At 37.0% G+C, this 16,532-nt stretch overlaps 1 protein-coding gene and 1 long non-coding RNA gene across 4 annotated transcripts; one reads left to right on the forward strand and one right to left on the reverse strand.

Moving 5' to 3' along the window:
- The first annotated feature begins 268 nt into the window (after nucleotides 1-268).
- On the forward strand, nucleotides 269-4,786 carry LOC142525208 (protein DETOXIFICATION 29-like). The gene is made up of 8 exons (XM_075629403.1): nucleotides 269-747; nucleotides 937-1,478; nucleotides 2,709-2,795; nucleotides 3,566-3,622; nucleotides 3,697-3,935; nucleotides 4,024-4,142; nucleotides 4,289-4,375; nucleotides 4,492-4,786. Exons 1-8 carry the CDS (start codon nucleotides 397-399, stop codon nucleotides 4,558-4,560), a joined length of 1,551 nt encoding a protein of 516 aa, XP_075485518.1. The 5' UTR covers nucleotides 269-396; the 3' UTR covers nucleotides 4,561-4,786.
- A 2,810-nt stretch (nucleotides 4,787-7,596) lies between these two features.
- LOC142525549 (uncharacterized) lies at nucleotides 7,597-16,303 on the reverse strand. 3 transcript variants are annotated; one of them, XR_012815091.1, is made up of 4 exons: nucleotides 15,966-16,303; nucleotides 8,651-9,027; nucleotides 8,366-8,572; nucleotides 7,597-7,941 (listed from the first exon to the last, which is right to left on the reverse strand). It is a non-coding gene; the product is annotated as an uncharacterized LOC142525549 (long non-coding RNA). The 3 variants fall into 3 exon arrangements; XR_012815092.1 differs by having other exon boundaries at nucleotides 8,651-9,030; XR_012815093.1 differs by having other exon boundaries at nucleotides 7,598-7,941; nucleotides 8,651-8,781.
- Between the last annotated feature and the right edge of the window lie 229 nt (nucleotides 16,304-16,532).

A 16,532-nucleotide genomic window follows, 5' to 3' on the forward strand; every position in this document is an offset into this window, starting at 1 on the left:
AATGGATCTTTATTCGTAAGATATTTAAATTATTTCATATTTATAATAAAAAATAATATTTTTTTTTATGAATTTGGTCGAATTGGAGATTTGTCTCGTAATTATACCGTAAGATGATTTTAGGAAATTTTTTGTCTATCAATATTAAATAAGTAAAAGTATAAATTTTTGTATTGTGTGTATATATATATATATATAGAAATGGCATTATCAAATTCACGTTTATGTTGTTGAAAATTTCAATTTACACGAAATCTTAAAATTGATCGACTCATCATGCTAATCATGAGTTAACTGTCAGACTCATTTGTCATCAATTGAAATTGAACAAGCAGCATAAATACACATTCCGACCAGCACAAGGAACCCATTGGTACGTACTGCGCAAAAGCTTCAATGGAGGAAACAACCAACACAAAGCAGCCGCTCCTCTCTGCAAAAGAAGAAGAGTACGAAGTACTTCCAGTGCTTTCGTCCTACCCGTTGTCCAGCCATTCTTTCGGTTCTTCCTTCGTCGCAGACAGCGATGATATATCTCCGATCGCCGGAATCCATCAGTTCTTCGATGAGTTCCGTACGGAGTCGAGGAAGCTGTGGTATTTGGCTGCTCCCGCTATCTTCACTTGCATTTGCCAGTACTCGCTCGGTGCCATCACGCAAACGTTTGCCGGCCATGTGGGCACACTCGAACTCGCCTCGTTCAGCATCGAGAACTCGGTTATTGCCGGTTTGTCTTTCGGCGTCATGGTATGTATAGATTTCTCACTTTTTTGAATTGTTAAACTTGATTCCACTCCGTTTTTAGGTTATTGCGAAAATAAATTCTATAATCAATCTTTAGTGTTTAAATCTATAGCCTTCAATTTCTAGTTTTTAAGTACTGTATGATATAAAATATAGAAGTATTATTCAATGTTCGATTGGTAATTTGAACAGCTGGGAATGGGAAGCGCGCTGGAAACGCTTTGTGGGCAAGCGTACGGCGCCGGAAGAATCGACATGCTCGGCGTCTACATGCAGAGATCGTGGGTCATCCTCCTCGCCACAGCGACTATGCTGATGTTTTTGTACATTTTCGCGACTCCGTTCCTGCTACTAATTGGCCAAACGGAGAGCATCTCACTCTACGCCGGGAAGTACGCTCTCTGGATGATTCCTCAGCTCTACGCGTACGCCTTGAATTTTCCGATCGCCAAGTTCTTGCAGTCTCAGAGCAAGATGATGGCGATGGCGTGGATTTCCCTGGTGACCTTAGTCTTGCACATACTATTCAGTTGGCTGCTGATGCTGAAGCTGGGGTACGGGATGGGCGGCGGAGCCATCGTCCTGAACGCAGCGTGGTGGTTCATAGTGGTGGCGCAGCTGGTTTATATATTCTACGGGAGTTGCGGCAGAGCTTGGTCTGGCTTTTCATGGCTGGCGTTTCATAATCTATGGGGTTTCGTCAGATTGTCTCTCGAATCTGCCGTCATGTTGTGGTGAGTTTTCAACTCGTTGATTTGGTCAATATAAAAATTATGCATTTTTTAATGTGAGCAAAATTGTTTTTTTCCAAAAATAAAATAAAAATGGCATACAATGTTACTTATGATGTTGGACCATTTTAAAAAAATAATAGATGATGATTATGTATACATTTAAAAATAGAAATTACTTTTTTTTAGGATGGTAATGGAATTAAACATTGTTTAACCTTTTCCTTTTTATAAGAAAGTAGCTTTTGGTATTTTTAAATGATTTTCAGACATATTTTAGTAATTATGCTTTCCCCCATCCGATTGCTTTTTGGAAAGTCTAGAGAGCAAGTGAGACTTACAAAATATCATTTTGAAAACTATACCGCTTTAAATCAGAGTTATTAATATAATTTTACATTCATGTGTTTATACAGATGTGAACAAAAAATAATATAGTAAATTTTTTATGAGATCATTTCACGGTTTTATATTCGTGTGAAATTGATTGACTAATTTATGTTTTAAAAAAATCTTATAAAATTATTATATAAAACGGTGACGAAAGAGTTGTCGAAGTAGAGAACTCCAAGAATTTGGTAAAAATTTGTATGATTCGATCTCATGGATCGTATTTTGTGAGACAGATCTCTTATTTGGGTCATCCATGAAAAAATATTATTTTATGCTAAGAGTATTATTTTTATTGTGAATATCAGTAAGATTGACCCGTCTCACAAATAAAAATTTCTGAAATCGTCCTAAAAAAACCTTCTCCAAAAATTTATATCAAATTTTCTCAAGTGGATGGTTTACCAAATTTCTTATTTAATTAATGCACTACTTGATTGATCAACAATAATTGTATAACAAAATGGTGCGTCGTAATTGATGAAAGACATGGGGCCGAATCCTTTCATTTCTAGAAACTAATAATCAATTATTATAGAGATTATTATAATAATAAATATTTTAACGTTCAGGCAGACAGACAGCTTATTAAGAATACCCTCTTCATTATATAAAATAATAATAATATAATAATAATAATAATACCCTCTTCCCGTAGACGTGGTAAGATAATGTATATCTTATTGCATTACTGAGTTCGAATCTACGTTAAATTTTCAACTCATTTTAATTTTAAAAAAATCATTTCAAATTTTATATTTTATGCTATGTTCTTAAATGTATTTTTTCAAATTTCGTTTTAAAAAAATTTAATGAATATTTTATTGATTTGAATGCGGACAGCTTAGAGACGTGGTACTTTATGGCTTTGGTCCTCTTTGCTGGATACTTGACGAACGCAGAAGTAGCTGTCGATGCTCTGTCAATATGGTAAATACATGTCCCAAAAATCATATACAAAAATTTGTTCTTTTTTTTTTTTAAATAGATATTTTATAAGTTCATTGTATATATCTTCCTTTTTAAGGTTGGATGGACGGACCGAATTTGCCGGAGTTATTTCGATTTGAGAAAATGATTTGAAAGATGAAGTTCAAACGTTTGTATTTAGTGAAAGTTTAAAATCCATTAATTTAATTTAATTGATATATTGAAAATGGAAGGAAGTAAATTTCAAATTTATAGAATTCAAGAAAACTGCCGCCACATTGAGATATTGAGGTGTATGATTCAAATATTGTAAGTGATGTAGTCAAAAATTGTGATGACCCGAATTATTCTGCTGGTTCGTAAACTGGTCCAAGTAGCTGGTGGAGAGAAATCTTTGTGGGTTATCACCTGCGTCACAAACAAACGTCAGAGGCGCCGGAGTTTACCCGGCATAGACATTCCGACGCTCAAGTCAGAAAATAATTCAAAGATGTTAATTGAAAGCTAAAAAGTTTAAGCATAAAATCATCCACCTTAAATAATGAGAATCCTCTCCTATTTATAGATTTTTTGGAGTGTATAGTGGGCTTGAGCTTTTATAATTAATAATTTGGGCTTCAATAATAAACTGAATAATTAAATTGAGTCATTACCCATAAGTAAGATTTCAACCAAAAAAAAAAAACCAAAACAAATGCAATTTAAAATGTAAAACAAATAATTATCTGTCACTTCATGTTTTACAGAATAATTTTGACTTTTTGGTGCAGCACAAACATATTGGGGTGGACTGTCATGGTAGCCATTGGCTTCAATGCAGCAATAAGGTATTCCTGTCTAACATTTCATGTTTAATTGTATGCATTGTCTTGGCTTCATATATACATTTGTGTTTTTCCAGCGTAAGGGTGTCTAATGAATTGGGCGCGGCGCATCCAAGAACGGCGAAATTCGCTGTGGTTGTGGTGGTGATATCGTCGTTCTTGATCGGCCTCCTCATCTCGGCGTTCATCCTCATCTTCCAGAAACAGTACCCTTCCTTATTTTCAAGCAGTGAAGCTGTCAAACAAGTTGTGTACCACCTCACACCATTGCTTGCATTCAGCATTGTCATCAACAATTTTCAACCTGCCCTCTCAGGTGGTTTAATTCCAGTTTCATATAAATTTGTTCTTATTTATATATATATATATTGAAGAAAGCATTTTTTGTGTGTGAATGAATGTAGGTGTGGCTATTGGGGCTGGATGGCAAGCATTGGTTGCCTATGTTAACATTGGATGCTACTATCTCTTTGGTATTCCTTTGGGTCTGATATTTGGGTATGCAATTAACATGGGCGTGCAAGTAAGTCATCCATTATTCTACCACACGCGCGCGCGCGCACGCACGCACATTCACACATATATAGATTTTATGTATTAAATTATGTATATGTGTTTAAAATATATTTATGCAATTATTGAACACAAGCCCATATATTGGATTTTCAGGGTATTTGGTATGGAATGATAACAGGAACAACTGTGCAAACAGTAATTCTCTTTTTCATTGTTTATAGAACAAATTGGAATAAAGAGGTATGAACAAATTTAGTGCTTCATTGCACTCACTTGCTTTATTATCCTTGTTATCTTTTTTTTTTTAAATATATATATGATATGGTATAATTAAAATTTATCTGAGTGTGGTTCAGGCATCAGCTGCTGCTCAAAGGATCAAGACTTGGGGAGGGGAATCAGATCCTAAAGGAAACCATGTCTAAAATAATCTTCGTTGAAGGATATATCTTCAAGATATAATGAATTATGTACTGATTTGTTGTGCATTGTCTAGATCAAAAGTTGTTAATTTTCTATACTGGATCGAGACCAAGATTTATGCACGTCCAGTGGAGTCAAGGGCGTGTTGCTACCAACATCGATTCAGGATACAATTTTGAAAATTTCTTAAGCTAGTCAAATGATATCGTACGATGGAGGGTTGAGGAATCTGTGACTTGGTCTCGTCTGAGCACGAGCTTTTTGTATATAGTTTTGACATATTGCATACTTATCGTGTTTACCAATGAGATATTATTCATTTATTGGATGTATAATTTAAATATGTTTCGTCACATCCAATATATGAGTGAGAGGATCAGCATCCAATATATGAGTGTGTAACGTGCCGTACTTTTGAATTACTTTAAAATTTGCGGAAAATAAAAATTTTCTTAAATACAAAATGAAATTTCAATTTTCGGTCAACAATCAATTATTCATCCAAAGTATTTGTAATGAAATAGATCATCAATAAAGTTTGCTGAAGAATAAGACTTGTTTAAACATTGTAATCAAAAAGTGAAATCAGAGTAGTTGAAGTATTGCATAAAAACTTAAAAATATGGGCGGTTCCTCGGGTTTAGCCTCCCGCTCAGTCCAAGCCAGCTCACTGGTCCTCACCTCTCGTCTCCTCAAATTCATCCTCACCTGCATCGATCAAGTTTAGTGAGTCTAACGACTCAACATGTATAAACTGGATATAACAAGTACTACGTAGTAAAACCACATGCATCTTTAAAATAAGGCGTACATACTTGAAACTTGAACATACATATAAAAGCTTGAACATACATACATAGCATAGACGTGTCATCAACGTAAACGTTTCTTAAACATGCTTGCATCATATATACATGAACATACATAAACTTTATCATTTTTCGTAGAGATATGTTTCAAAGCAAGTGACCCATACATAAATACGCCTGATCAGACTAAACCACAGTACTGGGCTGGCAGGGAAAGTCCACTACCACATACATGAGATCCCCGTTCATGTTTTAACGGGTGGATTGGTCCCTGGTCATGCTTTACCGCTTTCCAATCCTGATCTAAACCCGGTCATGTTTTACCGGGGTAGAGAGGTTCTCGGCCACGTTCATCGACTTCCAATCTCATTCATAAGTTGGTCACAAGACATTTAACATACCTCAAAAACTTAAAAATATTTTCTCTTGCACGTCGAACATACTTACTTGGTGTTGAAGGATTCGTTGGATCTCGCTTGGGGCCACTGCTGCACATAATAACATGATTACATGCACTTAATATTTCATAGCCTAGACGTAATCGTTGTGCTCACCACCCGAATGACAATTTCTTATGACAATCTAAAATCACTCTTGACTTGACCTCGCTTAATCAATGTACTAAACTATGATATCGACCCTCGGAACAAATCCTAATATAATGTGTGAATATTTCCCAAAACATAGGAGACATGAACCTAAATAATGATTTAAAAAGTCATGTTCAAGCGCCTAGGCGCTGGGCATGGCAGTGTTGCGGCGCTGCCTAGCGCCTAGGCGCCAGGCTTGCGAGAGTCGGGCGCTGCGGCGCTTCCCATTGAGCGCTGCGGCGCTAACCCTGCGCAAACTCGACCCCAAATTCACAAATTCGTTGCAAACTCTAACCCACGCCTTATCGACTTGAACCAACACCTCGAGACCTATCCTAGGACGTTATAGTAGTGATTCAAACTAACACAAATGCCCCAAAACAACGATGCAAGCCATACAACGCAACTCAAACCGTGAACATGACAATTCGACACCAAAATGTTTCCTAAGACTTCTAATGCAATCAAGTGCCTATCGACATAAGACGAAGCACCAAAATTCATCCCAATATCATACTCACAATACTTAAACGCATCAGCGATCAATCAACGGTTCCCAACGAACCCTGCAACAAATAAACTTCAAGAATTCGTCAAGAACACATTTTCAGAAAGAATACAGTTTGAGCAGTCCCACGAAAACGATCATAACTCACTCATTTCTTATCCAAATATTTCGAATTTACTGTCAAATCGAATGTATCGAAAAGTACTACGTTTTATATGTTGAAAAGTTTTCCAGAAAATCGACCGAAAAGTCGCAATATTTAAAATGACATCAATTTCGAGTTTACAGATTTAAAATCATTTCAAAATCGATCTAACCAATTTTTGCTCAAACTTTGTACAACATACATGAATTTTTACACATAATGAACATAAAAACAAAAACTATGACGAGATCGATGCATAAAGGGAAGAATATACATGCCTTTAAATCTTTAACATTATCGAAACGATGATACCGAAGTGGGGAAGATGCGAAGGTTGATCCGGGACGAACGTGGCACGATTTTCTTGAAGAAAACTCAACGAAAAAATGTGCTGGAAAACTGAAGGGGAAAGGGGCGGCTGCTCTTGCTAGAAGAACCCTAGGTTTTCTTGCTCTCAAAAATAAATTCTGAAATGTGATTGTGTATGTGTGTGTTCGATTTTTGTGTGTGTGAAAAGTGTGTGTGCATGAGTTTAGTCTTAATTAGGGACTAAATATTGCCTAATTAATAATTAGCAAACAATTAAAAATGTTAACCTACTTTTAACTTGATAAAATCCCTTAATTTAAAATAAAATGCATACTTGCTAAACTTTAAAATCTTTAAAATCCTAAAATCACTAAATAAATAAATTAGGCTTTTAAAATGCTAAAAACTAAATAAATTATTTAAAATGCTCCATCCTTAACTAAAAATAAAATATCACATTCTAAAATTGCCAGAATCGTCACCGTTCCCCTTTTCCTCGATCCCGAATCGAATAATCGGCTGAAACATGAAACTCGAAAAGCAATTTAACTTGCATCGCTATAAATAATTTTAAACTTAAATAAACAATTAACAAGTTAATAAATGCATGGGTTTTACGTTTACTGATTTTAGGCTCTACAAAGTGACATATCACATCCAATATATGAGTGATATATGAACATATATTTACATATACACGTACACGTATTTGTCTATACACGTAAGACGACAAATTGCACAACAATAGCGAGACCTGTACCGAAGAAAGAATACAAGATAAAGCATCAGAAATTTACTATACATAACGAGTGGTTCAACTTCGCAGAAAGAGGGCGGCTCCAACCAGACCGATCCACAAAGCTAACAACACCCAGAAGGCCCTTCTTTTCTCGAAACCAATTGGCGGTTTCCACACCAAAAAGTCGGCTAAATAGTCTTTGGTTGATGGAAGTTGATTTGTCGTGGAGCCACTCATTCTTCGGTCTTGGTCCTTGTACTTGTCAGACCAAGTCGCCGCATAACTGATACAATGAACAGAGAGAGAGAGAGAGTCGAACTTCGTGAGAACTTCATAATATAAGTACATGTTGAAACCATTGTTTCACAAGCTTGAACTCATTTGATGTGATCAAGACAAATGTTGAATAGTTTTAACAAAGCTCTCTCGTGTGTAAGCCAAAGTTTGGGGAATTCCAACGCATACATGTTGAAGTTGATTTTGTACTGAGCAACAAATTCACAGAACTAAGCAGTAGGCACCCAAAACCAAAGCAACCAAAAATGAAGGAGAATGTGCATGAGTTATTCTGAACCAATGACCTCCAGGCTCTGATATTATATTGAAACCACGTTTTCAAAAAATCGAGTTTAAAAACAGTTTTATACTTCAACAATATGTGAAGCATCCATCTGGAAACGTACAACGATTCGCAAAAATAAGCTCACCTGTCATAACTCAGAACCTATTATTGGAATAGTAACCATCTCTTCTTGAGTGATCTTAAGCTTGGGTGCGTGCAGTATGTAGCGTAAATTTGCAGCTTGTCATCGAATGCTGACACTGGGATGAGCCTTTTCTAGCTGCTGATACAAAGAAATGCAGTCGGCATGGCGATTCTTGGCCTCGTAAGCCATGGCAAGCCATATTTGTATCTGTACAAATGAATACCACAAACCTCAGATGATGAATACCAAAAAATATATTTTTGAATAACATAACGAATCTCCAACCTCCCCGCCAAACAAGGTCGACCTGGGGATGATAGTGACTGCGCCTTCAAGAAACTCGATTGCACGTCTATACATGCCCTTTTCATAAGCTTTTTGACCCAATTGGAACATCATGCTCGCTCCCTTGCTACCTATACACCGCATGCAAAATATTTAATGCTTCCTCAACTAATAGTTTCATCGAGAAAGTGAAAAATGAGCCTTCATCAACACCGAACCTCCTTTTTGTAGAAAGGAAAATATTTCATTTGATGAATATCAAGATTCAAGGGTGTCCTTCCCATCAACAGCAAACTTCATGGATATCTATACACAAAACGATCTTCAGGACATGAAGCCGTCTAGCCACCAGTTACGGCCTTCATATTTACTCTTATCTGCTATATATTGATTAGAAAAAGCTTTGAAGAGAGATTTGAGATGACACTAGTATTGGGTGCATTTGTAATTCATTATCATTATTACAGTTACAGTATAAATTCATAGGAGTTAAACTTGGAATTCCCATAGTCAAAATCAACCAAACAAATTCATAATTACAACTGACTCAATCCAAATACATCCCAAATAATAAAAAATCAAATGGAAGGAAGTATTAAGAATAGTTAGCGAACACTCAACAAAAAATTAACTTATTGACATTATTTTGTTGAGGTAATTGGCACTATTACACCCCGAAGTATACACTTGCACCCAAAAATTAAATTTTGGCACATTGCACCCCTAAACACATACAATTGACAAAATGCACTTTAAAGGTGGAATTTTCATCTTAAACTACAAATTAATATGACTTAATTTAAAAAATGAATAAATTTGAATTCAATCTTTTTGTCTACAAACTAAGCAAATTTAACTTAAAATTTAATGAACTAATATTTTCTTGATTAAATTTATTATCGAATGCATATAATATTCACTTTCTTCTCTATTATTTATTTTTATGTCATCAATTAAAAATATTAAGTTAAAAACAAGAAATTTAAAAAGTTTATTCAACTCTAATGTCACTCGGAGTAGATTTTTTCCATACTAAACAAAGAAAAGCATAATGTAAAACAGATTAGTTGAAGCAACATGATTCTAATAAGTGTAAAATAATTAAATCTTCTGCTAAATCTGGTTTTCTTTGGTACCACCGGATGGAACATAGATGTATTTATTTTCTTATAAATATCAAGAATGAGACTTTGACCTAACTCGACCAAAAAGCTAGCTTAAGGAGGAGATTGTCCAAGTCCATGTTGGGAAATTACCCCGAAGCGATGCCGACCCGATGGATAATATAGTGCCGAAAAATTTGCGGAATAAAATAATCAACAAGGACACAAAGATTTACGTGGTTCACCCAAGATAGGCTACGTCCACGGAGCTACTGCAGATATTTTATAACAGGAGAAATATTACAACAAGTATATACAACAATATACTAAATATCTCACACTCTCAACCCAAGTATAACCGAGAAAATATTTTCTAACTCACACAAGAGAACAAAAAAAACTCTCTTTTTTCTCTCTTATTTACAAAGCTTTTAAATTGCTTTGTTTGTTTTGGGATGTTTTTAACAATGTAAATTATGCACGTATTTATAGATGAAATTTTCCCGTATGAACGAAAGGAACCAATTTCCTCTCCTGCCAAGTTTGACGCTGTTTTTGGTTGACAAATTCCATGTGCAATTTTCTACTCATTAATGAATGTGGCCCTCTCACCTTCTCACCTAACATTTCTCCGACTTGAAGACTTGATTTCAATCATGTCTTCACACCATCAGTGCAGCAGCTCATATTTTCTTTTTCATACTTGTAGTCCGACTGAAGTTGAACACAACTTCAGTTTGTCAATGGTTACAGTTTTCGTCAGCATATCAGCTGGATTATTGCTTCCAGGAATCTTCTCAAGCTTCAAGACTCCATCTTCCAGAACTCATCTGATGAAATGGTAATGAACCTGTATATGCTTTGTCCTAGCATGATAAACATGATTTTTTGCTAAGTGAATAGCACTCTGACTGTCACAGTGTAATATGCTATTCTCAAGCTTCTGACCCAATTCCTCTAGAAAGGATCTCAACCATATCATCTCTTTACTAGCTTCTGTAACTGCAACATACTCAGCCTCAGTAGTCAAAAGCGCAACAATCTTTTGCAGCTTAGACACCCAGCTTACAACTGTACCACCTAATGTGAACACATATCCAGTAGTACTTTTCCTGCCATCCAGGTCACCGCCCATATCGGCATCGACAAAACCCTGTAAGCCCAATTTTGATCTCCTGAAGAATAAAGAACAACTAGCAGATACTTTTCAAATACCTGAGAATCCACTTAACTGCTTCCCAGTGTTGCTTTCCTGGATTACTCATTAACCTGCTCACAACTCCCACTGCATGTGCTATGTCTGGTCTTGTACACACCATTGCATACATGGAGCTTCCGACAGCAGAAGCATAAGGAACCTTATTCATATAAGCTTGCTCCTGCTCCGTCGATGATGATTGTGCTTTGGTTAGTTTGAAATGGCTAGCCAAAGGAGTACTCACAGATTTAGCTTCATCCATATTAAATCTGCTAACCACTTTTTTTACGTACTCTTCTTGAGATAACTTCAAGAATCCATTCACCCGGTCTCTAAAGATCCTCATTCCAAGGATTTGCTTTGCAGCACCCAAATCCTTCATGGAAAATTGCTTTGATAAATCTTTCTTGAGTTTATCAATTTCTTCCAGACAAGCTCCAGCTATCAGCATATCATCTACATACAGCATTAGTATGATATAGGAACCGTCAAACTTTTTCACATAACAGCAGTGATCAGCTTGACACCTTAGGAAATCATTTTCACTCATGAATCCATCAAACTTCTTATACAACTGTCTTGGAGCTTGTTTGAGACCGTACAAGCTCTTCTGAAGTTTGCACACCATTCTCTCTTTTTCCCATACTTCAAAGCCCTGTGGCTGCTTCATATAAATTTCTTCATCTAGATCACAATGAAGAAACACAGTCTTTACATCCAACTGCTCCAAATGTAAGTCTTCCTTCGCCACTAGTCCAAGTACAGTCCTGATAGTGGTTAATTTAACCACCGGAGAGAAAATCTCGGTGTAATCAATTCCTTCCCGTTGCTGGAAGCCTTTTACAACAAGTCTTGCCTTGTACCGCTTGCTACCATCATGCTCTTCTTTTAACCGGTACACCCACTTGTTATGTAACGCCTTTTTGCCTTGTGGAAGTTCTGTCAACTCCCACGTCTGATTGGATGACAGTGAATCCATCTCATCTTCCATGGCCAACTCCCACTTGGTTGAATCATCATTTTGCATTGCCTCTTCATAGGTCTCCGGTTCACCTTTTTCTGTCAGCAAAATATAGTGAAGTGCGGGGGAGTATCTTTCAGGTGGTCTAATGGTTCTCAAAGATCTCCATGAGTTCAATCACCGGAGTTTGTGGGTCATCATCTTGTGCAGTTTCTTCTTCATCTTCATGGTTACTGATTTTCGATTCATTCACAGGAATATGTGTCAATGGCACTTCATTAGTCTTCTTGACTTCAGGACATTCATCTCCAGCTCCAATGTCTGACTTGTCCTTGTACAAAAGTTGCTCATTAAATATTACATCTCTGCTCCGAATGATCTTTCGATTTTGGTCATCCCAGAAACGATAACCAAACTCATTATCTCCATAACCAATAAAGAAGCACTTCTTTGATTTTGGATCAAGTTTTGTTCTGCTTGCTGAATCAATATGAACATAGGATAGACATCCAAACACTTTCAAGAAAGAAAGGTTTACTTCTTTGCCGCTCCAAACCTCTTCGGGTATTTTGCAGTCAAGCAGTATCGAAGGTCCTCTGTTGATCAGATATGCTGCAGTGTTAACAGCATCAGCCCAAAATGATTTTGGCAATCCAGAATGCAATCTCATGCTCCTTGCGCGTTCATTCAGGTTCCTGTTCATCCTTTCAGCTACACCATTCTGTTGAGGTGTATCAGGAATGATTTTCTCCATCTTGACCCCGTTCTGTGCACAATATTTCTTGAACTCTTCATCTTCATATTCTCCACCATTGTCAGACCGTAAACACTTTACCTTCAAGTTGGTCTCATTTTCCACCATGGCTTTCCACCTTTTAAAGGTCTCGTAAACATCAGATTTATTTTTCAGAAAATAAACCCAAACTTTTCTAATCGAATCGTCAATGAATGTGACATAGTATCTCGAGCCTCCAAGGGATGTCACAGGAGATGGTCCCCTATACATCAGTATGAACCAGCTCCAACTTTGCTGCTTTCGGTTCTCTACCGCCTTTTAAAAAACTCACATTCTTCTGCTTTCCAAAGATACAGCTTTCACATAGTTGGTGTTCAACAGTCTTTAATCCTGGTAGCTTTCCTTTTGACACCAACATCTTCATTCCCTTCTCACTCATATGTCCAAGTCTATAATGCCATAGACTTGAATTGGCTCCAGCATCCACAGCTGCTAATGTGTCTCTGCAACTGGAAGTCATATACAGTGTTCCAGTTTTCTTTCCTCGAGCAACAATCATGGCTCCTTTGTTCACTTTCCAGGAACCATCACCGAAGGTCATATTGTGGCCTTCATCATCGAGCTGTCCCACCGAGATCAGATTGCGTGTCAATTTTGGTACATGCCTGACTTTGTTGATTTTCCAGACAGATCCATTTGACATCTTCATCCGTACATCATCCATACCAACAATTTCCAAGGGTTTTCCATCAGCCAAGAAAACTTTTCCGTAATCGCCAGCGATGTAATTATCAAATACATCGCGGTCACCAGTGGTATGAATCGAAGCTCCCAAGTCCATAACCCAAGAAACAACAGGGCTTTCCATGGATAATAGCAGAGCATCATGTACTTCCTCAGTGACAGCATTGGCATTATTCTTCATTGATCTGCAGTTCTTTTTCATGTGACCAGTCTCACCTCAGCTCCAGCACTTCATATTCTTTTCAAGGATGTTTTTGTCTTTTCCATTTCTTGATTTGGATCTACCGCGCCATCGGTTGGAATTCCTTTCACCACTCCTGCCTCTTCCTCTGTTATCAAGATTTAGAGCAGATCTCGATGATGTTGCTTCACCCGAGTCTTTCCTGCGAACTTATTCAGCAAGGATTTGATCTCTAACATCATTGAGTTGTAGTTTCCCTTTTCCAACAGAGTTGCTAACCGCTGCCCGCATCGGTTCCCAATTGTCTGGTAAAAAGGCCAGAAGAATAAGTGCCCGAATCTCATCATCAAGTTTGATGTCCACCGATGTCAGCTGAGAGACAATCGTGTTGAATTCATTTATGTGTTTTGCCACCGAAGCACCTTCTCTCATCTTCAAGTTGAATAACTTCTTCATGAGATGTACTTTGTTGTTTGCTGATGGTTTTTCGTACATGTCTGACAGAATGGTCATCATCTCCTCCGTGGTTTTGGCCTCCGCCACGTTATGCGCCACGTTGTTTGTTAGGGTCAATTGTATGACACCTAAAACCTGTCTGTCAAGAAGCTCCCAATCATCATCCTCCATCTTTTCCGGTTTCTTTCCTGATAGAGGTTGATGCAACTTCTTACTGTACAGATAATCTCTTATATGTAACCGCCAGAACGAAAAATCCTGTTCCGTCGAACTTGTTGATTCCTGGTCCCGATCCATCATCTCTGGCCATCACTTCTCTAGCCTTAGCAAAAAATCTAAAAAATCTTTTCTGATGTGGAAGATCAGACAAAGCTGCAACCACAGAGCATACTCAAAATTCTTAAGAAATTTCACAACAAGGCTCTGATACCAGTTGTTGGGAAATTACCCCGAAGCGATGCCGACCCGATGATAATATAGTGCCGAAAAATTTGCGGAATAAAATAATCAACAAGGACACAAAGATTTACGTGGTTCACCCAAGATAGGCTACGTCAGATCTTTTATAAGAGGAGAAATATTACAACAAGTGTATACAACAATACACTAAATATCTCACACTCCCAAACCGAGTATAACCGAGAAAATATTTTCTCTAACTCACACAAGAGAACAAAAAAAACTCTCTTTTTTCTCTCTTATTTACAAAGCTTTTAAATTGCTTTGTTTGTTTTGGGATGTTTTTAAAAATGTAAATTATGCACGTATTTATAGATGAAATTTTCCCGTATGAACGAAAGGAACCAACTTCCTCTCCTGCCAAGTTTGACGCTGTTTTTGGTTGACAAATTCCATGTGCAATTTTCTACTCATTAATGAAGGTGGCCCTCTCACCTTCTCACCTAACAGTCCATATGTACAACTTCCAAAGACTTAATCCAACCGATGTGATACATCTAACAATAATTAATTTATAAATGATAACCTTATATTTCTAGCGACTCCTTTTGCAAGTCCAGCGAGATTGTTTATTAAAAAGTTTCATATTAAAAAAAAGCAGACAAAGCAAGACTAAGGAGAGGGGAATATATGGTAAACTACGAAGAAAGAACAAATCAAGAGAAGCCAATGGTATAACCATTTCTCTGATTGTAGCTGCATGGAGATGATAAACATTTAATTCATGCAACTGACAAAGACCCTCATCATAAAAGTTCCCAAAGCTCATCCAAAACCCCCCTAGACAAAAGATTATGATATATTTGGTCAAAACAAGGATCTTTTTATCCCACAATCTAGTACATCTTTAAATAACAAGATAAAATAATTTCAAGTCTTTTTAAAAAAAAAATAAAAATTCAGAACAAGTTGGAAAACAATGTTATAAAGTACTCATTTTTGTCCTCACATTCTTAAATTAAAAAACTCAGTAAAATGAGATCAAACGGTTTCTTCCCAAAAATTAGAAAAATTTAGCATTACCAGTTACGTGTGAGCTACACATGCAACTATCATGAAAAACCACTTTCAATCCATCACAAGGAAATCAACTTAAAACCATTACTTTTAGCTTCTCGATCATGCCAATTTTCAACCCATCATATTCAAAATTTCCATGATCCAATATACTCAAAGTTCTCTGTTGATCTCCCTCTACTGGTTCGAACTGCTCTATACCGAGTATGGATTTTCATAACTGAGTTTCTATATTCAAAGTTGAGGCCTAGTTTAGAGAGCTCTAAACTACAAATATTTAGGGACATTCCCTCGATTGCTGTGTGTACGTGAAAGTGTCCATTATCCTTTCATACATACCAAACCAGATCCAAAGATTCAATAACATATTACGACCAGAGCAAACAGCCATGCCTTAGCCAAAAAATAGAACCAAGAGCTAAACTTCGGTAATTGTAATGAAAAAATGTAAAGAACAAACCTTTTCCAGTTCTTTCTTTACTCTCATCCGCTTATCTTCTTCAGTCTCTTCCCCACCATTTCTATCGCCATATTATACATCAACCTTGTTATGCAACTCCTCAGCTTTCTTCTCCAGCTCCTCCATCTCCTCAATCTCCTTCACCCTCTTCCTCTTCTCCTTCTCCCAATCGAACCCATCATCCTCTCCAACTCCTCATCAAGCCCATTCCCGTTGCCATTCTCATCGTCGCTGGAATTCTCGTACTCGACTCCGTTCACCCTCGACTGGTTAGATGTCCTCTTGGTCAAGTGTCGATCTTTATGATCGAAAACAGATTCGAAGTGGGTTGTGGTGACGTATATTGTTAGATAAATTGCTAAAAACAGTAGCGTAGAAACGAACTTGTAGAGATAAAGCAATAATCGAAACAAATGTGATGTTTACAGTATGACTATTGTGTAAAAGAAAACAAAACCAAACCGAGGCCTGTAGCATGTACAGTTTCCTTAAAACAGATTCGTCCCCTCCTATATGTGCTTCGAGGATCGTCTTGGACGTCTGTTTCCCAGGATACAACGGAACAAC

The sequence above is a fragment of the Primulina tabacum genome, chromosome 14 (assembly GCF_025594145.1).
Source record: "Primulina tabacum isolate GXHZ01 chromosome 14, ASM2559414v2, whole genome shotgun sequence".
Classification (NCBI taxonomy): domain Eukaryota; kingdom Viridiplantae; phylum Streptophyta; class Magnoliopsida; order Lamiales; family Gesneriaceae; genus Primulina; species Primulina tabacum.